This window comes from Chiloscyllium plagiosum, chromosome 1, assembly GCF_004010195.1.
Source record: "Chiloscyllium plagiosum isolate BGI_BamShark_2017 chromosome 1, ASM401019v2, whole genome shotgun sequence".
Lineage (NCBI taxonomy): Eukaryota > Metazoa > Chordata > Chondrichthyes > Orectolobiformes > Hemiscylliidae > Chiloscyllium > Chiloscyllium plagiosum.
In genome coordinates, this window is record NC_057710.1 from 75,426,168 (window position 1) to 75,449,712 (window position 23,545).

General features: G+C 41.4%; 1 protein-coding gene across 7 annotated transcripts in view; it reads right to left on the reverse strand.

Annotated features, from left to right (window-relative positions):
• Positions 1 to 12,583: 12,583 nt before the first annotated feature.
• htr1aa (5-hydroxytryptamine (serotonin) receptor 1A a) overlaps positions 12,584 to 23,545 on the reverse strand; it is an 86,590-nt gene continuing 75,628 nt past the window's right edge. The window contains exons 1-4 of one of the 7 annotated variants that reach the window (XM_043689442.1): positions 17,068 to 17,377; positions 16,601 to 16,751; positions 15,216 to 15,388; positions 12,584 to 14,921 (exon numbers count right to left, since the gene is read on the reverse strand). In XM_043689442.1, the coding sequence (XP_043545377.1) occupies positions 13,099 to 14,316 (1,218 nt within the window). In that variant the 5' untranslated portion in view covers positions 14,317 to 14,921; positions 15,216 to 15,388; positions 16,601 to 16,751; positions 17,068 to 17,377 and the 3' untranslated portion in view covers positions 12,584 to 13,098. Of the gene's footprint in view, positions 14,922 to 15,215; positions 15,389 to 16,600; positions 17,378 to 23,545 lie in introns of those variants that run through there. The other 6 variants (XM_043689438.1, XM_043689470.1, XM_043689460.1 and 3 more) reach the window with 6 other exon arrangements.

The window sequence follows — 23,545 nt, forward strand, 5'->3', positions numbered from 1 at the left end:
CTTGAAACACATAAAAGTGATAAATCCCCAGGACCTGATCAGGTGTACCTTAGAACTCTGTGGGAAGCTAGAGAAGTGATTGCTGGGCCTCTTGCTGAAATATTTGTATCACCAATAGTCACAGGTGAGGTGCCAGAAGACTGGAGTTTGGCAAACATGGTGCCACTGTTTAAGAAGGGTGGTAAGGACAAGCCAGGGAACTATAGACCGGTGAACCTTACCGTCGGTGGTGGGCAAATTGTTGGAGGGAATCCTGAGGGACAGGATGTACATGTATTTGGAAAGGCATGGACTGATTAGGGATAATCAACATGACTTTGTGTGTGGGAAATCATGTCTCACAAACTTGATTTAGGTTTTTGAAGAAGTAACAAAGAGGATTGATGAGGGCAGAGGAGTGGACGTGATCTTAATGGCATTCAGTAAGGTGTTCAACAAGTTTCCCCATGGGAGACTGGTTAGCAAGGTTACATCTCTTGGAATACAGGGAGAACTAGCCATTTGGATACAGAACTGGCTCAAAGGTAGAAGACAGAGGGTGTTGAAGGAAGGTTGTTTTTCAGACTGGAGGCCTGTGACCAGTAGAGCACCACAAGGATCGGTGCTGGGTCCTCTACTTTTTGTTATTTATATAAATGATTTGGATGCGAGCATAAGAGGTATAGTTAATACATTTGCAGATGACACCAAAATTGGAGGTGTAGTGGACAGCGAAGAGGGTTACGTCAGATTACAATGGGATCTTGATCAGATGGGCCAATGGCTGAGAAGTGGCAGATGGAGTTTAATTTAGATAAATGCGAGGTGCTGCATTTTGGGAAAGCAAATCTTCGCAGGACTTATACACTTAATGGTAAGGTCCTAGGGAGTGCTGCTGAACAAAGAGACCTTGGTGTGCAGGTTCATTGCTCATTGAAAGTAGAGACACAGGTAGATAAGGTAGTGATACAAGCGTTTGGTATGTTTTCCTTTATTGATCAGAGTATTGAATACAGGAGTTGGGAGGTCATGTTGTCGTTGTACAGGACATTGGTTAGGCCACTGTTGGAATACTGCGTGCAATTTTTGGTCTCCTTCCTGTCGGAAGGATGTTGTGAAGCTTGAAAAGGATTCAGACAAGATTTACAAGGATGTTGCCAGGGTTGGAGGATTTGAAATATAGGGAGAAGTTGAATAGTCTAGGACTGTTTTCCCTGGAGCATTAAACACTGAGGGGTGACCTTATAGAAGTTTACAAAATCATGAGGGCATGGATAGGGTAAATAGACAAGATCTTTTCCCTGGGGTGGGGGAGTCCAGAACTAGAGGGCATAGGTTTAGGGTGAGGGGGGGAAAGATATAAAAGAAATCTATGGGAGAACTTTTTCACGCAGAGGGTGGTGCCTGTGTGGAATGGACTGCCAGAGGAAGTGGTGGTGGCTGGTACAATTGCAACATTTAAAAGGATTCCACCCTTTTCTGTTCGAAAGAGAACCAGGAGCTGGCTAGATAGCCAAGATGGTCCTTATAACAGGAAAAAGCATGAAATATGGATGAATATATGAATAGGAAGGATTTGGAGGGATATGGGCTGGATGCTGGCAGGTGGGACTAGATCGGGCTGGGATATCTGGTTGGCATGGACGAGTTGGACCAAAGCTTCTGTGCTGTACATTTCTATGACTCTATGACAAAATGCTGCAAATATACATCAAGCTAATTATCATGTGTAATAGAAAGCCAGTTTAACATTTTAGTTATGACTCTTCATCATAGCTGATGCAATTACAGGCATGTAAAGGAAAATATAGGGGTTATAAAGTTTTATACACTCCATTGCAGCTTATTGGTGAGAATGTATTTGTCAGAACACGGAGGTATCTGAAGCTGAATGTCATCTTCCTGTCTTCTCTCCAGAACATCAAGCCCTTCTCCATTCCACCAAATTCTCCCATTTCTATTTTAAAACTGATGCAGCTGTGACTACTCCATCTGTTAAATGTTTGTTTTTCCTCTTTTCTTTCATGCTTTTTCCTGTTATAAGGACCATCTTGGCTATCTAGCCAGCTCCTGGTTCTCTTTCGAACAGAAAAGGGTGGAATCCTACAACATTAGTGTCAACAGCAACAGTGGCACCATTTTCTCAAATCCAGTTTTGATCAATGGGCCTTCCTATTGCTTTTCTCTTGAGTAACAGCTAACAGCTAACCAACTGACAGCTGACCCCTGATACCAATTTGGGAGGGTTAGTGGAATGATATGACTATGCTATGAAAGGAAGAATTACTGCTTAAAGGGATCGCACCAGGTTTCACAAAAAAGGATTTCTGAGGCAGTAGCACTTGCAGGAAATGAGAGAAAGGTAGCCCCTGGAGTCTTACACCTTGACTTTGAGGTCTATGTGAGCAAACTAAGGGCTACAGTAGGTGGATTTCTCCCAAGGAAGGGAGGAAGAGTTGAACCACTTCAACTAAGCAGACATGGACGGAAATGATCAAGGAAGCCAACAGCAGGAGTATGGTTCCTTCCTGGAGGTACCACAGTACCAAGAAATTGTGCCTTTCTATCCTTTCCAATGGACTAGTGGCTATACTCAGACCTTTCTCACTGGGCAGGGCAACAGAGCAAGCAATTTGGAGAGATGCTGAATTACTGTGTGAAGAGAGGTATGGATGGGGGATGGGGAGGGTTGCTGTTGGTCTCCAATGGCAGGCACATTGTTGACCATTGTCGATTCATGCTCTTCTGATCCACTGGAAGGGATTTCTGTTCCATGAGGCCATCAGTGACTTGCTGTGAAAGCTTCAGCCTCAGCCTCCACCTCCGTCTCCTGAGGCACTAGTGTTCAGACATATACAAAAGATTGGTCCTGTTCTTGTCGGCACTGTTCTGGGGTTTAGTCTCTGTTCACTGATCTTGGTGTCCCTTCCACCCACCCAATCGAGGAACATGTAGCTCAGGGCAGGCAACAGGTAGTGCTCCTGCTACATTGTAAGGCAAAGGCCATCCTACCTTTGTGTCTCAACAAGATTGAAAAATGGAATCATAGAGCTGCTCTTGTGCTGCTCAGAAGACCTGCAAGAGAGATGTGCAGTGGAAGGTGGCTGAAGCATCTTCAAGGGGAGGTGCTGGTCGTGTGGTACTATCTCTGGCCTATTATCCCTGTGATCTAGGAAATGACCTGGGTTCAAATCCCACAATGGCTTTGGTGGAATTTGAATTTAATGAAATTCTGGAATTAAGAATCTAATAAAGATCATGAAACCATTATTGATTGTTGGAAAACCCCATCTGGGTTCATTAATGTCCTTTAGGAAAGATAACTGCCATCCTTACTTGGTCTGGCCTGGATGTGACTCCAGACCCACAGCCAATGTGGTTGACTCTTAAATTGCCTTCTAGGCAATTAGGAGTGGTCAATGAATGATGGCCGAGTCAGTGTCATTCTGTGAATGAATGAAAAAAAGCTTTCTCTGAGAAGTAATTTGAATGACAGCCTCTTACCAGTCATCTAGCCATGGTTGTAGCTCCTCAGTGTAACTGACCAGAGGATTCATTGCTTGTTGATTTCACTGAAAAAGCTCTTCTCATGATGCACTCACTTTGGTAACTCTGAGTTTTAATAATTTGATTTATCTTCACATACATTTCTCACAGAATGATGTGGCATATGGAAGGATGTTGTCGGCTGGTTAATGAGCTACTTTAAGCCATGTGTGTGCTCATTCCTTGAACAAGATCCTGAACTTCAGAGGCAGAGGCAGGAGTGTGACATACTGAACCACGCAAGAGCAAGGAATCCTCGTGATTTGTTACCAGATCAGGAAACAGCCTTAAAGACAGGGAAATCCAAGATTCAGTGCTGAATAACTTCTTAAATGTCTTTTCAATTACATCTAAATTATATCGTCACCATGCACAGGTTCCTATTCCCCTTCAATCATCCAGCTTCTCTCCACTCCTCTCCTGTGGAAAGCTGACAGAGGATGGAATAACATTGGGATCCCAATCTGATGTCACTTTCTTGAACTTCATCACCCTACCATTGTTAACGGGGACTGAACATAATCTTTTTTTTCAAACTGGTGTTTAGTTGGAGGAAATGTCTTCTTAGCCAGTACTGAATGTTGAACAACCAATCTGACCATTCAGAATAGTGGAGGTGTCAAGAGCAATGCTACAGCAGTATAACTGAAGCTGATAGTGTACACATGGAGCCATTCTGTTTTCAGATGATATCATTGTGGAACAGCAAATAGAAGACAGACAAGGTCAAGCATATATTCTTGGGGGATTACATATATTATGATGGTGAGTGGAAAGAAAAGCCATTACCTGGCAATGACTAAATGGATAAAAACTGAACCTAGTGAGAGCAGTCTGACACAAGTAGATACAGGGTGAGGGGCTAGAGGCAGATGTCAAAGGCTGTAGCCAGGTTGCAGTGAGGAAGGATAGTTTTTCGTAGTCACACAGGATTCAATTTGTGATTATGATAAGGACAGTTTTAGTACTGCAGTGAAATCAGAATCCTAATTGCTGGGTTTTTAACTTGCTTTGAGGAAAGAGAAGTTTTGAGATTGAGCCTTATTGAACTCTTTGAGAATGTGAGAAAACACATTGATGAAGGGAGAACATTGGATGTGGTGTACATGGATTTCAGCAAGACATTTGATAGGGTTCCCCATGGTAGGCTCATTCAGAAAGTAAGGAGGTATGGGATACAGGGAAATTTGGCTGTCTGGATACAGAATTGGTTGGCCCATAGAAGACAGAGGGTGGTAGTAGATGAAAAGCATTTAAACTGGAGCTTGGTGACCAGTGGTGTTCGACAGGGATCTCTTCTGGGATCTTTGCACTTTGTCATTTTTATAAATGACTTGGATGAGGAAGTAGAAGGTTGGGTTAGCAAGTTTGCCGATGACATGAAGATTGGTGGAGTAGTGGATAATGTGGAGTGTCGTTGGAGGTTGCTACAGGATATTGACAGGATGCAGAACTGGGCTGATAAGTGACAGATGGAGTTCAACCTGGGAAAGTATTAAGTGATTCACTTTGGACAGTCAAATTTGAATGTAGGATACATGGTTAAAGGCAGGATTCTTGGCAGTTTGGAGGACCAGAGGGATCTTAATCTCCATGTACATAGATCCCTCAAAGTTGCCATCCAAGTTGATAGGGCTGTTAAGAAGACGAATGGTATATTGGCTTTCATTAGCAGGGGGATTGAGTTTAAGAACCACAAAGGTATACTGCAGCTCCATAGAGTCCTGGTTAGACCACACTTAGAATATTGTGTTCAGTTCTGGTCAACTCATTATAGGAAGGGTGTGAAAGCTTTAGTGAGAGTGCAGAGGAGATTTATCAGGATGTTGCCTGGACTGGAGGGCATGTCTTATGAAGAAAAGTTGAGGGAGATAGGGCTTTTCTCATTGGAGTGAAGAAGGATAAGAGGTAACTTGGTAGTGGTGTATAAGATGATGAGGCATAGATAGAGTGGATAACCAGAGACATTTTCCCAGGACAGAAATGGCTAAGGTGATTAGAGGAAGATTTAGGGGACATGTCAGAGGTAGGTTCATTACACAGAGTGTGCATAGAACATAGAAAAGTACAGCACAGAACAGGCCCTTCAACCCACGATGTTGTGCCGAGGATTATTCCTAATCTAAAATAAAGTAACCTTACCTACACATCCCTCAATTCACTGCTATCCATGTGCATGTCCAGCAGTCGCTTAAATGTCCCCAATGACTCTGCTTCCACCACCACTGCATTCACAACTCTCTGCGTAAAGAACCTTCCTCTGATGTCTCCTCTATACCTTCCTCCTAATTAAATAAAACTATGACCCCTCATGCCAGTCAATCTTGCCCTGGGGAAAAGTCTCTGGCTATTGACTCTATCCATGCCTCTCATTATCTTGTACACCTCAATCAGGTCACCTCTCTTCCTCCTTTTTTCCAGAGAGAGAAGTCCAAGCTTAGTCAACCTCTCTTCGTAAGACAAGTCCTCCAGTCCAGGCAGCATCCTGGTAAACCTTCTTTGCACCCTCTCCAAAGCCTCTGTATCTTTTGTATAATTGGGCGACCAGAACTAGACACAATATGCCAAGTGTGGTCTCACTAGGGACTTGTAGAGCTGCAGCAAAACCTTGTGGCTCTTATACTCAATCCCCCTGTTAATGAAAGCCAGAACACCATATGCTTTCTTAACAACCCTATCCACTTGGGTGGCAACTTTGATGGACCTATGCACTTGAACACCGAGATCTCTTTGTTCCTCCAAACTGCCAAGACTCCTGTCTTTAATTCTATATTCAGCATTCAAGTTCGATCTTCCAAAATGCATCGTTTTGCATTTATCCAGGTTGAACTCCATCTGCATTTCTCAACCTAGCTCTGCATCCTGTCTATGTTGCGCTGCAGCCTGCAATAGCCCTTGGTACTATCAACACACCTCCAACCTTTGTGTCATCGGCAAATTTACTAACTCACACCTCAACCTTCTCATCCAAGTCATTTATAAAAACTACAAAGAGCAGAGGGCCAAGAACAGAGCCCTGCGGGACACCACTCAACGCAGTCTTCCAGGCAGAATACTTTCCATCTACAAGCACCCTCTGCCTTCTGTCAGCCAACCAATTCTGAATCCAGACAACCAAATCTCCCTGTATCCCATACTTCCTAACTTTATGAATGATCCTACCATGGGGAACCTTATCAAATGCCTTGTTGAAGTCCATATGCACCACATCGACTGCTTGCTCTTCGTCAACCTGTCTCATCACCTCCTCAAAGAACTCAATAAGATTTGTGAGTCGTGACCTGCCCCTCACAAAGCCATGCTGACTGCCTTTAATCACATTATGCTTTTCTAAATACTCATAAACCCTATCCTTCAGAATTCTTTACAAAACCTTGCTGACTATAGGCGTAAGACTGACTGGTCAGGAATTGACAGGGATTTCCCTATTACCCTTCTTGAAAAGAGGAACAACATTTGCCTCCCCTCAGTCCTCTGGTACAAATCCTGTGGAGAGTGAGGAAGCAAAAATCTTCACCAGTGACTTAGCAACCTCCTTTCTCGCTTCCCGGAGCAGCCTGGGATAAATCTGGTCTGGCCCTGGGGACTTATCAATCTCAATGTTTGCCAAAATTTCCAGCACATCAACTTCATCAATCTTGATCTTTTCAAGCCTGCATCCCAGCTCCTCAATGTTCTCATTCACAACAAGGCCCCTTTCCTTAGTAAAAACTGAAGCAAAAAAACTCACTTCGGGCTTCCCCTATCTGCTCAGACTCCACACACAAGTTCCCTACACTATCCCTGACCGGCCCTACCTTCTCCCTGAACATTCTCTTATTCCTCACGTATGAGTAAAATACTTTTGGGTTCTCCCTAATCCTTCCTGCCAAGCCCTTTTCATGCCGCCTCCTGGCTCTCCTCAGTCCAATTCTGAGCTCCTTTCTAGTAAGCCTGTAATCCTCTAAGGCTGTGCTAGATCCTTGCTTTCTCCACCTTACGTAAGCTGCCTTTTTCCTTTTGACAAGAAACTCCTCTGTTCTTGTCATCCAAGGCTCCTTAATCTTACCCCTTTTTCCCTGTCAGAGGAGCAAATTTGTGCATTACTTGTAACAACTGCTCCTTAAACAGTCTTCACATGTCTGTTCTGCCCTTTCTGTGGAACAATTGCTCCCATTCTGTACTTCCCAACCTCTGTCTGATAGCGTCATCATTTCCTTTTTCCCAATTAAATATCTTCCCTTGGTAACTGCTCCTTTCCCTCTCCAAGGCTATGGTAAATGTGAGGCAGTTGAGGTCACTGTTACCAAAATGTTCTCCCACCGCAAGATCTGACACCTGTCCTGGCTCATTGCCGAGCACCAAATCCAAAATGGCCTCTCCCCTCATTGGTCTGTCTACATACTGAGTAAGGAAACCCTCCTGAACACATCTGATAAAAACAGTTCCCTCAAAACCATCTGCACTAAGGAGGCTCCAGTCAATATTGGGAAAATTGAAGTCATCCATAACAACAACCCTGCTACATCAGCATTTTGCCAAAATCTGCCAGCCTATGAGTTCTTCAATCTCCCTACTGCTATTAGGGGGTCTGTACAACACCCCCAATGAGGTGGCTGCTCTCTTGCTGTTCCTAACTTCCACCCATACTGACTCAATAGACAAACCTTCCTCAACAACCTTCGTTTCTATAGCTGTGATGCATCCTCTGATTAGCAATGCTACATCCCCTCTTCTTTTTCCACCCTCCCTGTTCTTTTTAAATGTTCTAAACACTGGAACACCAAGCAACCATTCCTGCCCCTGTGAAACCCACGTCTCTGTTATGGCTACATCGTAGTCCCAAGTACTGATCCATGCTCTCAGTTCATCACTCTTATTTCTGACACTCCTTGCGTTAAAGTAGACACACTTTAACAGATCCCTTTGTTTAATCATGTGAAAGACCTTCCTGATAGATTCACACATCCTGTCACTGCCCCATCTACAGCTATCCCCCTCTCAGATATATGGCTCTTGTTCCCACCCCCTTGCCAAACTAGTTTAAACCCTCCCGAACCACATGAACAAAACTCCCACCTAGGACATTTGTGCCCTTCCAGTTCAGGTGCAACCCATCCTTCATGTACAAGTCCCACCTTCCCCAGAAGGCATCCCAATGGTCTAAGTATTTGAAGCCCTCCCTCCTGCCCCCGCCTGGCAGCCTTGTGTTAAGCTGCACTCACCGACTGTTCCTCACCGCACTGTCTCATGGCACCGGTAACAAACCTGAGACTCTACTCGTCCTGCTCTTCAGCTCCCAACCTAGCTCTCTGTAGTCACTTTTCCGATCCTCAATTCCTTTCCTGGCTATATCATTGATACCAATATGTACCACGATTTCTGGCATGGAATGTACTGCCAGCGGTGGTAGTGCAGTCAGATACATTAGAGACATTTAAGTGACTCTTGGATAAGCATTTGGATAAAAGTACAATGAAGAGTATATAGGTTAATTTGATCTTAGATTAGGATAAAAAGATCGGCACAACATTGAGTGCCGACGGGCCTGTCCCGTGCAGTACTGTTTTATGTTCTATGTTCTATGAGATGGCTGGTAATTTATAAAGAGACTGGAGTTAATGTGGTTCAAGACAACTTTATGTACCAAGAGAATTAATAGAGAGTGTAAAGTGTTCTCATATGAAAAAACTGAGGAGGAAAATTTCGCATTCTTTTAAACACAAAAAAAAAGCAGATGAAGTTCCACATCTATGAGGAGAGCAGAGTTTTTGAATTGAATTGAATTTTATTTGTATTATTTGTATTATTCCAGCAAAAAACTAGAACTGGCAGCATGGACCAAAGTGCCTTCATCTGTGCTGCAAAAGTTTCTTTGGAATCAAGGCATATTTCATACAAAGGTCTAATCGTCATTTTCAATTACACCTTCTCCTTCTTGGGTTAAATGGTATTCTTCAGCACTAGTGACAGTTGTGGGTTAAAAGACAACGAATTTGTTTTTCTGCATTAATATTTTACTGCGAGCAATGATACTAGATTAAGATTTTTATCACGTTTTAACTATTGACAGATTTATAAATCTAATAATTGGTTGGATAGGTTAACCGATAGTCAGAGTCAGTGCATACATTGGATTTCTTATTTGACTATCAAAGTAGAGAATGCTATGGGATGAATTCACTTGATTCTGATTGAACTAATCAGGAAGTCATACAAAATGTTCCATTTCCTTCAAAACAGTTATTTTAACGTATGCCATGACTTCTAAACTACATATATTCAAAGCTGCAAAGTATAAATATGATTGTTTTTATTGTACTGTTCACCATGTTATTCTAGACATGTTTGTCCCTTAGAGCTTGAAATTGATGCCCTTGAAATATCAACACAAATTGAAATTGGAAGAGCACTTCAGTATGTCTGGAATAAACAGGAAGGGAAATCATGGAGAGTTAATATGTTTGTCAGTGATTTTGAGCTCCTTCCAAAAGCTATGTTCAAGGATATGTGCTCCTAATGCTGGCACTTGGTTGTTTTATATATTTGTATATACACACATCATGTGTATATTTCCAGATAAGTACATTTTTGCTGAATCAATCATGAATGACATTCACTTCACAAGTGTCATTCAATGACCATTTCCAACGAAAGATGATCTAATCATTGTCCCCTTGACATGCAATGGGCATTGCCATCACTGAAACCCCACTATCAACATCCTAAAGGGTTATCATTGACCAAAAACTGAACTGGACTTGCCGTATAAATACAGTGGCTACAACTCATCTCCTGATTCCCCAGATTCTGTCCACCATCTACAAGGCACAAGCCAGGAATGTAATTGTACACTTGCCTGGATGGATGAAACTTGAATAACATACAAGAAGCTTGGCATCATCCTGGACAAAGTAGCCCATTTGAGTGACAAGCTAACCATAACTTTCAACATCAATTCCCTTCATCATTGATGTACAATAGCAGCAGTGTGTACCATCTACAAGACAAACTGCAAAAACTCACCAAACCTGCTTTGGCAGCACTTTCCAAAGGCATGACTTCTAATACTGAGAACAAGGGCATTGGATGCATGGAAACACCACAAGCAGACATTCCTCCTCCAAGTCACTCCCCATTCTGATATCACCCTCACTGTTGTGAGTCAAAATGCTGGAACTGCCTCCCTAACAGCACAGTGAGTGAGCCTGCAGTGGTTCCAAAATCCAGCTCAATTAGAGCCTGCCAATAAATGCCCACATCTTGGGAACAAAGCAACAAAACATATCATAGAATCCCTGCAGTGTGGAAACAGGCCCTTTGGCCCAACAAATGCACAATGACCTTCCAAAGAGTAATCCACCCAGACTCATTCCCCTACTACTTTACATTTACCCCTGACTAATGCACCTAACTTACACAACCCTGAACACCATGGACAATTTAGCCTGGCCAAATCACCCTGAGCTGCACTTCTTTGTGATTGTGGGAGGAAACCCACTCAGACAAAGGGAGAATGTGCAAACTCCACACAGGCAGGAATTGAACCCAGGTCCCTAGCATTGGGAGCCACCTTCCACCCAAAAAATATCAATGTTTTCCTGGGAAATACAAAACCGATGTTCCCTGAACTATATTAATGTCAATGTTTTCCCAGTGCTCTGGCCCCGGAATCAGTCTACCTGTGTGATACCCACCACCCAGGTGGAGATGAAGAATAACAGGAATTATTTGAGGGGGCACCATTTGCCAGCAATATGGGGGTCCCTGATCCCCTGTGACTTCTCCGTGCTCATTCCTGGAGGCGGTTATCTGATGCCAACATATGAATAGCTTCTCTATATCACGATAGCCTCTGGGTTGAACCAATTTATCATTCCAAACTACACAACCACTTGCACGGACCGAGTTTGCTGTCGGTTTCCCGTGCTATTTCTATAGCATGGCTCCAAGGAGAACACCAGCAGGTTTACAGTAATAGAAGGGCGGGTGCTGGAAATCAGAAACAAATTGCAGGAAAAGCTCAGCAAGTCTGGCAACATCTGAGGAGAGACATCAGAATTAAACGTTTTGGGTCCAGCGACCCTCCGAAAGGTTTTTCAATCCCTCCAGACAGACCTAGACGGGCACTGACTTGGGAGCCAGAAGAATCGCAGTCTGGTGAAATCGGTGCAATCTGAATCTCCGGCTACATCCGCTCCATTGCTGGAGCGATTTTCAAATCCCAAAGGGCATCTCTCCCGCAAAGAAAAGGTGCCAATGAGGAANNTATCCCGTCGCGGCATAACGGGGGGGGGGGGGGGGGTAGGAGAAACCAGGGTCCCCCGAAGAACAGTGCACTGGAAAGGACGTGAGGAAGCGAATACACAAAGCTCCTGCGACTTCCTGACAAAACTTCACTCCCAGCCACCAATCACCTGGAATAAAGCTAGGGAAAAAAAAAGCTGGAGAAACTCAGCAGGTCTGGCATCATCTGTGGAGTGAAAAATAGAGTTTCCACTCTGATATGACTGCACTTCAAGCTGAGTTTCTCCAGCGCTGTCCGCTTTTATTTCAGATTTCCAGCATCAAACGTTTTGCTTGTATTGTCAATCTCCCTGAATCGGTCACTTTGTTTTTAAAGCATCAAAACATTACAAGATCGTTTTCTGTGTGGTCTGTTAAGTTGCTGACCCATGTATTGTATTTTAATGTATCATTCATAAAGATATTAACTTCAGTTCTTAGAATTACAATTAGACGAATTAGAACCAACAAAAATGCATGTTTTGATTACAGTGTGACCCTTTTTCACTATCGACTATCTCATATTGCATTGGGAGTTACAAGTAAAACAACGTTGTATCTCACTGGGACACTAACACAAACAGTTTCTGCTGCCAGAAATTCCTTCATCAGCTCAGTGGAATACATTTATTTTCTGCAAACACTAGTTTAGCATTTTATGGAAATGCAAATGTGTTTCAAAGCAAAGTTGGCGGGAGACCCAGATGAACCTGTACAAAGCATCGTCCAGTTGTACCTGAACCGTGGGCCAATTCAATAAATACAAGCAGGCTTTAGTTCTTTATCAGACAACTTTTATTTTTATCTAAAATGATAGTAACTTCACCGATTGCGAACCATCACAGGGCCAAATCTGCAATTTTGCAAATCACCAAAGTAAAGATAAGCAGAAAACCTCAACACACAGTGTAGAACTGCTATATGGGTTGTGAGACTAAGCACATCTAGTGAAGCCAACACTTAGTTTCCTTGGGTAAGTGGTGCAATTATCCTCTGACGCACTGGACTTCTCTACAATGTCCAGTTTTTTTTATTAAACCGCAGAACAACGCAGTCACTTTTGAACTACAATCAGAGACAATACCGTTAGTGAAGTAAGTTAACACTGAATCGGGGTAGATTTTTTTTCCTACTGGAAAATGTTGTTCAAAGCTGCCTACAGAAAGCCTCTCTGTTACAGGATGAATCCACTTGCCCTCATGTCACAATTGCAAATTAAAGTGAATATTGAAAGTCAACACATGCTAACATTTTTTCACGTTAAATGTATCGCAATAATGAATTACCATAGTCAAAATAATAATTGGATCATTGTCTGCAGAACTTGCATTTGATAATTTTCTTGAAAGCACTTTGGAAATCCTTATTGAAATAAGCATATATGATGGGGTTGAGGAGTGAATTGGAGTAGCCTTGCCAATTAATGACAGAATGGAGCCAGATTGGCATATAGCATTGGTGTCCACAAAATGGCAACACAAGGGCTACAATGAAAAATGGCAACCAGCAGAAGATAAAAGTGCCCATAATGATACCCAGCGTTTTCACCGTCTTCCTCTCCCGGGCGAGAGCCACCTTTCTCTTCGCTTCAATGTTCTTATCATTCCGAGCTTCAAAGCAGGATGGGGATTGGCTGTTGGTGTTGTTGGGCAGTTGGAGGTGACTTTTGGAGTTCTGCTGAACTTCGATCACTTCCAGAGCCGAGCCCTGCTCTCCATGTCGGATTGCCCCGTTGGTACAGGAGGGCTTGGGCTCCACGCTCCTCTTCCAATTCTTGCTGTTCTCGCCGTTGCTTTTCTTTTGGAAAGGGGCGGGAGAGACAGTCAGGCAAGTGTCTGCGACTTTTTGCTTCTCGCTTTTCTTCACGGTCTTGCGGATGCGGAACCTGGCGGCTTTGAATATTCGCCCGTACAGGACTAACATCAATATCAGGGGGATGTAAAAAGCGCCGAAGGTGGAGTAAATGGTATAGCCGGGGTCCTGGCTAATCCTACAGGCATCGGGGTCAGCTCTATCTTCGGGGGTTCTCCAGCCCAACATGGGCGGGATTGAAATTAAAAAGCCGATCAACCACGTCAGGCTGATCAGAACAGCCGCTCGTCTGGGAGTCCTCTTGTTGACATAGTCTATTGGGTCTGTAATAGCCCAGTACCTGTCCAGAGCAATAGCGCAAAGGTGCAGGATAGAGGATGTACAACACAACACATCTAAAGAGATAAAAATGTCACAGGTTACCTGTCCCAGGGTCCACTTATTCAGAACTTGGTGCAAAGCGGCCATGGGCAGCACTAACACCGAGACCATCAGGTCTGTAACAGCCAGTGAGCCTATCAAATAGTTGGCCACATTTTGGAGAGAGCGCTCCAGCACTATAGCTGCGATCACACAAGTATTTCCAATGATGGAGCACAGGATCATAGTCCCAATGAAGAATGAAGTTACCACCTGATAAGTCAGCGTCACCTCTGAGAAGTTTGTCTGGTTTTCCTGGGAGTAGGAAAAATTGCTGTTGTTAAACCTTTCCATCCCGAGAGCACGGAGGAGCGGGCTTGAGGGAGTAGGAGAGAAGTTGTGTCAATCCAACAGACTCCAAATTCCAGTAACGTTACATTATTGAGAGGAAAAATGTAGCCCTGTCACTACATTCCTTCGTTCTGTAAATCGTTGGCTTTTCTTTCAACGCATGGTGTTTGAATGAATGAATATATACTGCCGCCGTCCAGGATACGTCAGATAGCTAATAGTTGTCTGTAAGTGTGTCTTCCCATGCTGATGATCAAGCTGATGTCTGTGTATGCAGCAACAGCTAGGACCACAGCTACACTTGCATTCTTCGCTCCCTTTTCTTTTGCTTCTGCTACTTTGAGCGACAGGTTTTCTGATTTCTCCCAGCCAAGGTGGATATGCCCCCCGCCCCACCCCCACCGCTGGGCTTGGAGCAGTTCTGACTCTCGGATCAATAACGCAGGCGGAACTAGGGCATTACCTTACGTCTCTGACCGTTTTCCCTGCGTGTCTTGTCCAACGTGATGACACTGAAAAGGAAATGTGCCCATTACTTTGTCCCAGAGGGAATGCCGAGAGTCCATTCGGTCTCCACCGTGTGGAGGCGTTTGCTTTTGCGGTATGTTCTGTACCAGAGGAAAAGACACACAAAAAAACACGAAAAATGAAATACCGGCTGCAAATAGCATAAAGCAGTTAAACAAATCTTCATGGTACAGATGGATAAACATTTGAACAATTGTTTGGTGATAAACATTGGATAGATATTTATTCAACTTAATCACCCCTAAACTATTTTCCATAACTTTTTTAAAAGAGCGTTCTCCCTCAAACTGTTGCGATAGCAAAGAGGAAAAGGATGCATTGTAAAAGGAGATTGGCACAATGTCTTTCTGTGGGACAACTTTAAAAATACTCACCAGGAGGCAGGATTTGGCTGTCGGAATCCAATATATAATATCATTGAAATTATTAATCCATTGCAATGCTGCTGCTCAAGGCGTTGGATTTGTGCAAGGGATTTACTTCCATTCTTGCTGAAAATAATAAGCACTGAAAGATCACTTCAAACGCTGGATCAGTAACTCTTTTGCTTAAATGCCGAAATGGAAAAAAAAAACTACAATTTTAATTTATAAGTTTTTTTGTAATAATGATAAAAATGAGAATGACTTTTACCATTGATCCTTCCCTCCTCCGCCCCCCCCAACACACACAATCGTTTCAGCACCATGGATGGCTCCTCGTGCAAAGGAGATCTACTGCCACCTAGAGAGCACTAACTCGAACACCCCCATTAAACAGGACAATCAAATCAGTCCAAATGATACACAAGCAGTTTTCTCTCAAATTAAATTAGTGAATATTGTCCATTTGTTCAATGTTACTGAGGTCCGATGTGATTTTCTTAACTCAACGAATCTTGAAGTTCACTGAAACTGATCTGTAAAATGTCATTCACTTCTTCCGTTAGATTATAACAACTTTTCGGACATTATTTTCGTAATTTAAATAATCAGAAGGTACATATAATATTCTTTAGGTTGTTTCTGGTTTAATGAAATGGAATTGAGGATATTTCAACGGTTGTGAATTTTCGTTTCCACAGGTGACCTGAATGCTGTCAGCATGTCTATGGGAGTGAGCGGATTGAGTTTATTTATTTACAGTTTAGAGTTATTTTATTCAAATAATCTATTATTCAACAAAAAAAACTATACATTGGAGTCGATCAATCTACGTCCATTAAATTAGTGTTTAGTTAAATATGTCCGAATATTTTGTTGCCTTATCGAGATAGCCCAAATTGATTTTTTCAATCAGAAACGTTTTGATAAAGCTTGACCACAAACTTCTTAATGTATCTGCTTGATAGGAAATGTATTTGCATTATTTACTTGGTTCACACCCATCCTTAGATGCTATAATTGAGTGTCATAGCTGGACACTGCCTGGTGTGTGTTTCAATTTACTGAAAAATCAAACAAAAGGAATACTCGAATCTCCAGGAGCTTCGCCCGGAATCTCGCAGCAGAAGCGCCGATTGATTCTGGGGTAAACCCCATCCACCAGCGAGAAAGGTATTGGGGGATGGTGGGAGCTGGGAGGAGAGAGAGACGTAATGAAGTAGAAAGATAGGCTCGGGCAACAAATGAACTAAAATCACCTCGTAATAGCTGTCATATTTTAAAAAGCTGACGAGCTCGTCTAACCACGGAGATTGTGACTGTCCTTCCACCAAAGCCGAGATTCATAACTCGAAAGAAGCAAGGAAAAAGAAGATTGCTTTTTCGGCCAACTTTACCTTATTTCCGAGCTGCAATCTCCTTTCTTCGTTTGTGGAAGTTCCTGATGCAGAACCAACCACATCCTGCTCCAGGTGTATTGTTGTGATATCCCTGCTCTTATATCCAAGGGAATGATGTTTAATGGGCAGTGCTCTTAGCGTCCGGATACTGTATATTTTATACAGAAAGTACTTTTATACACTAAACTCAGAAATTATCACAGTTAAGGTATAATTGTCTCTGAATATCACTATGAATTAAAACCAATTAGAAAATAAAAGTTTGCCCAGATCAAACCAGTAATCTTTCAATGTGAATGCTTTATGTTCTCATTGAACACTCTCTTTAGCATCCTTATCCTGTATTTTGTCCAATTTTTGTCCCATATTCTTTCATTTCCACATTTCACTATCTTTTGCATTTCTGATGTCTGGTTGATTGTGTTCCTACCCACACTCCTCCCTCCGCTGTTAATTTGAATTACCTTTCATTATAAAGACCGCATCAATATCAAGCCATGTGTCATTACGAAAGAATTACAGCAACAGAAGCGGTACGGTTTTGATCCTCTGAAAGGCTTCTTCGTGTGACGAAAGATGAAGTGTGTGTATGGGATGGGGGCAGGAACAAATGAAGATGCTCACTGGAGGACATGTCAGTCCACTTTCTATTGAAATTATCCTATCTATTCTATCCTCGCTTATTCTATCTATAGATACTATTCAACTTAATTTTTTTTTTATTTTTCTGTCAGAATCTCGCACATTGTAAATAGCTGGTATCTCACCAGCTGTATCTGTCTATTTTTTTAATCATACGGTGTGTATTATCCACTCCCATTCATATTTACAGAAGTATATATCAATCATGCCATTGTGCTATCAAAGGGAAGAACGGGAGCTAGCTACACAGCTCAAACGTTTATTTGCAAAGAATGGAATTGCTCCGCTAGGTTTGGTAGTGTTCCTGAGTGCATTTTACTGGGTTTGACACATTATAGTAATCACCATCGTTAGTTGCACATTAATTATACAGCGTAGGCAGGTGATAGACATTAACAGACTTGGATCTCTATAAATGTGCTGATTCCTATTTGTTCTTCAAAATCTTTTTAATTATTTAAAATTAGATTTGAAGTATGGTTTTACAATCAATCATTCCAAATGAAATATAGACACAAAATTTGATAGCAAAATTTCTGAGAACATATTGATGAGAGTCCTTGCATTGTAAACAATTCAAAGTATGGCAATCTTTAGAGTTGTTGACCATGCAGATGAAATATAGCATCAAGCTATTCTTAAATATTGAACTTGCATATCTTAATTCAACTAATTAGTTTGAGTTCTGTAGTTGATAGCTGTTATGAGATATGTCTGTATGCAAGGAATATTGAATTTAGGAGATTATGAATAATCTTACAAAAGAATAGCAGAGTTGATTGTCCCTGTTCTCAACTGTGTCCAGAATGCAATCATGCAAGTCATCTAAATAACTGGTAATTTGGTACAAGACAATTTAGCAAGCCTTTTTCCAAAAACTTTCAACAGTTTTATATTTTTGTGATTGCATTCAACCCCACAAGTGCCTACATTCCAAATTGGTAAATAAACATTGTGAAAATGGTTATGAAATGGCTTGAGACAGAATGGTATTTCAGCTTCCAAAGTATGTCCAGATGGCTGTTAACTTTTTAACAACAAAATTGATGTTCAAAGTTTGTGAGAAGATTTGTAGCTCGGGTGCTCGTTGCTGTGGTTCTGTTCGCCGAGCTGGAAGTTTTTGTTGCAAACATTTCATCCCCTGTCTAGGTGACATCCTCAGTGCTTGGGAGCCTCCTGTGAAGCGCTTCTGTGGTGTTTCCTCCAACCGGAAGCGGCAGGGACAGGCCACTATAAATGCCGGAGGAAACACCACAGAAGCGCTTCACAGGAGGCTCCCAAGCACTGAGGATGTTACCGAGACGGGGGACGAAACGTTTGCAACAAAAACTTCCAGCTCAGCGAACAGAACCACAGCAAGAATTGATGTGTACATCACATTTTAGGTCTGCCTGAATAAATACACTAAGCAGTTTGTCAGTTTAACAATGATGAATTGCAACGTATTTTGAGGACAGATTTCAAGTGGCTAGTTTGTTTTGAGTGAAGATGGTTTGAAAAATCTTGCTCCTTTTGGGCCTTTAGCAGCATTCAGTTCCCAGAACACCAGTTCTGAAGTTGTTCAAGAACAGTTGACCCCCAGTACAGGTTGTTACACTTTTCAATGACTGTCATTGGTGAATTAAATTGGTGAATGCTAGTGTTAAATTCTTTTGCAGTCAGCAGTGCTGATCACAGAAAGGAACATGATTTGTCCTATCTCCATTCTCTGGGAATCTCCACCACATATCAATGCCCACTCAAGCACTTTATCAGTGAACTCGATGTATTCTTCACAATTTGAAGCCACTTATCCAAGAAAGTAAAAATGAATTGACTCTCATTTTCAGGAGATTTGAGATGGTGATCATGTGATCAAATGCTTTAGAGAAGTCCTTAAGCATGATCAAAGATATTGATCTTGTCAGATCAGTGTGCTCATGGAACAAATGCAGCATATTAATCTGTGAATTGGGAATTGGTAATGTGAAGTTGATGCATTTCACTTTTTGTAAGCAGTTTAGGGTTAAGATTGTATTGTTTAACCTGCAATATTTGTCATCTTATAAGGATTTTTGTGAGTTTTGTTAGGTTTTATAACCAAGGAGGCTGTGCTAAGAGATGGCTGGTATTTTAAAAATCATAATTATTCGAGCATATTGAAAGTTGCATTTTCCTGGAGCAGAAACTGCAGAAACAGACACTCGGAGCCAAGGAGTTCTGAATTAAGGGAAAACTGCTTGACAACAAGGTTCCTCACCAGGTAATCTTGGCTGATGTGAGTCCAGTGCAGCAGAGAACTGCAAAGAGAAAGGATAAAAAAAAGTGTCTTTCTCTTGTGAGAAGGTGTGAGAATCTGTCCATCAACAGCTAACTCTCTTCCACTCACTTTACACTGCACATCCTCTGCTGAAGGAGGAATATAATGACTTCAGAGGATGAAAGAGAGCGTCAATTTCCAATAAAACTTGTTTCAACAACAAAGAACCAAAATAAATTGAAAGGAAAAGAAGGAAGCAATTTATCAAAACCTGTAATCCAGATTAGTGCGATTGAATTTTCTTTCTTTTTGCCACCCTTAGTATCCATATCTTGTCAATCTTCATGTATCTGCTTGTGAAGAGGGAGGTTACGACAAGATAGACTTAATTTGTAGCTTTAACAGTTAGCAATTCCCCTTATTTACCCTAACTGGCATTCCTAAAAGATCATTTGTTTGAAAGAACCAGTTACTTTCTTGTTACGTGCAAGAACCTAGTGAGGTTTTCTTTTCACCTGAGCTTGTCAATAAAACTAATTCATTCATTCATTCATCAAATTAGGGACTTTGGATGGTTTGATTAAATCTTTGCACATTTGTGATGACTCCAGTAATAGCAAGGCTTGATTTACAACCTACATTGGAATGTGACAAAGCCAAAACTTTTGTGTTGTGCTGCAACTCACTGTTGCACATTGGATGCATTGATTACATCCATCAAATGCTCAGCAAATTCATTAGAGAACTGGTGATTGAGTCTGGTGGAGATGTTGTCAGGAAATTCTTTGTGAAATTTGACTTTCAGAATCTCAATAGAGGTTCCAAGACTCAATATTGGAAGGAATGATATGACACTGGGAATAAACATAATGTCAGTTCTTGTCAATCAATAACAGATGCAAAACAGGAAAGTATATTTTTAAAAAATAATTCTCAGGATGTGGCTGTTGCTGGCTATTATTGCTCATCTCTAATTGCCCCCGAGAAAGTGGTGTTGAAATGTTCTATAGGTGCACCCTCTATGCTGACAGTGAGGGATATTCATAATTTGATCCAGTGATTCACACAATCTCTGCTGTCTATACCGGACACATACTTCTTTTTCTTAACCAAAACCTCAATTTATCTAGTCATTCAGTGTTCCTTACACCTACCAGTTTTTCCTTTCACCTTAACAGGAACATACTGTCTCTGGAACTCTCGTTATCTCATTTTTGAAGGCTTCCCATTTTCCAGCTGTCCCTTTAACTGCAAAAAGCAATTAAAGCAGAACTTATACATTTATTGCTGGGCTCCTGGAGAGTGTTGCTGAACAAAAAGATCTTGGAGTGCAGGTTCATAGCTCCTTGAAAGTAGAGTTGCAGGTAGATAGGATAGTGAAGAAGGCGTTTGGTACGCTTTCCTTTATTGGTCAGAGTATTGAGTACAGGAGTTGGGAGGTCATGTTGTGGCTATGTAGGACATTGGTTAGGCCACTGTGGAATACTGCACGCAATTCTGGTCTCCTTCCTATCGGAAGGATATTGTGAAACTTGAAGAGTTCAGAAAAGATTTACAAGGATGTTGCCAGAGTTGGAGGATTTGAGTTATAGGGAGAGGCTGAATAGACTAGGGGCTGTTTTCCCTGGAGTGTCAGAGGCTGAGGGGTGACCTTATAGTTATTTATAAAATCATGAGGGCATAGATAGGATAAATAGACAAGATATTTTTCCCTGGAATGGGGGAGTCCAGAGATATAGGGCATAGTTTTAGGGTGAGAGGAGAAAGATATACAAGGAATGGATGGAAAAGGCAACATTCTTGTGCAGAATGTGGTGTGTGCATAGAACGAGCTGCCCGAGAAAGTAGTGGAGGCTTGTACAATTACAACATTTAAATGGCATCTGGAGGGGTACATGAATAGGAAAGGTTTAGAGTGATACAAGCTGTATTCTGGCAAATGGGTCTAGATAAGGTCAGCATGGATGCGTTCGACCAAAGGGTCTGTTTCTGTGCTGTTCATCTCTATGACTCTCTGATAGTGAAGGAACAGCGATACATTCCCAAGTTAGGATGGGATGTGGTTTGAAGGAGCAATTGTAGATGGTTATATTCCCATGATATACTAATTAGAATTAAAAGTAGGCTATTTAATCCTTTGTGCCTTCTCTGCAATTCAATAAGATAATGATTGATTTGTTTGTGTTCTGAATTTCACATTCTCATCTACCCAAACTAATTCTGATTCCTTTGTCTAAAAGAATCTATCTACCACAGCCTTAAAAATATTCAATGACCCTGCTCTACCACCTTCTGAGGCAGAGAGTTTCAAAGATGCACAACCCTCTAAGAAAAAGAACATTCTCCACATCCAAATCCTAAAAGTGTGACTTCGATTTTTTAAACAAATCCCCTATATCTGGATTCTGGAAGACTAGTAGATAGATTGGTGTTTCACAATTAACTTTGTTTACATATAATCACCCAATCAAAGTGTATTCATGGACGAATTGTAACAATTGTAGATTTTAGTACTTTTGTATCAAGAGATTCTACTTAGCTTAATTTGATGAAGAAATAAACCACAGCATTTTGAACAGAATAAAAGTAGCAGCACACAACTGAATTAATATTGATGGGTTAGCCAGATTGCATAAGCACTCAACCTTTGAGATCGATCAAGCTCATCCTCCCAATTCACTGAATTCTGATAAGAAAGCTCTGAATTATTAATAAAGGAAGGCAAGAAGGAGTTTTACTCTGGGAAGGAGTTAAAAAAGGAATTGTGAATAGCTGAGTTCTGCATCAGCTTTGTGTGGATTCAATGCTTTGGAGGAGAAACAATTACATTAGACTAAATTAATGTTTGTAGCAGTGTTAACTTTGTAACAATCCATGTTGACGTTTGTACATGCACTGTTTTGAATCATACGAACAGCTGTAGACAGAAGCTGATGCGTAGATATGAGATACATCCATAGTAAAGAGGAAATAAGCTATGGACTTGGTGGTGTGACATCCTTCAAGCAATAAATCTGAAGTAAAGGATTGTGAGATAAATTGGGTCAAAATTCTGGAACTCTTTCCCTAATGACATAGTGAAAACACTTACACAAAATAAACTTCAGCCATTCACGAAGACAGCTCATCACCATGTTCTTGAGGGAAACCATGATGGACAATAAATGTTGGACCAGACAGTGATGTCAAGATCTAATGAATGAGTAAAAGAAAGCCTGTCAGCTAGATATTTATAGCTAGATAGCTGGGAAGAGGAATGGCCTTGACACTTCCACCCACTGAATTTGATCAAAGTGAATCATATTGACCAGAATGGTTGTGAATAATTATTATATTATCTAAACATTAATTTCCTGAGACATACTGCTTCAAATACCTTCTCTGAAACCTAATCAATATTTTCCAGCATTGAGAGGATATGAACTTAATCCCTCCAGAATTCAAATTATCTTGGTGTTGGATTAAAAGTACAAAAAAGGAAATTTGTATTCTACCAAATCTTTCATGGCACTGGGACTTCTCAAAGTACTACACAGCTAATTAGATCCTTTCAAAGTATAGTCACTGTTGTGATACAGGAAACTGTTGTATAAATCTACAAAACAAACTCCCATGCATAGTAATCAGATAATAACATGATAAACAAATCATTTGAAACTTGGCTGAATAATAAATATTAAGCAGAATATATGACAAACTTCTCTGTTCATCTCCAAGAAGTGTGAAGGAACCTTTAACTCCATTTGAGAGGACAACCTCACCTGTGAATAACATCATCCCTCGATTCTCTAATTTGTTAAGTTTCTGGAGTGACATCTTAAAGCCACAACTTTCTGATGCAAATGAGAGTGAATTGTTGCATAGTTAGAATTAGTGAAATAGACAAAAAAAGTTTGTGAAAAGATTTGTAGCTCGGGTGCTCGTTGTTGTGGTTCTGTTTGCCGAACTGGGAATATGTGTTGCAGACGTTTCATCCCCTGTCTAGGTGACATCCTCAGTGCTTGGGAGCCTCCAGTGAAGTGCTTCTGTGATCTTTCCTCCGGTATTTGTAGTGGTTTGAA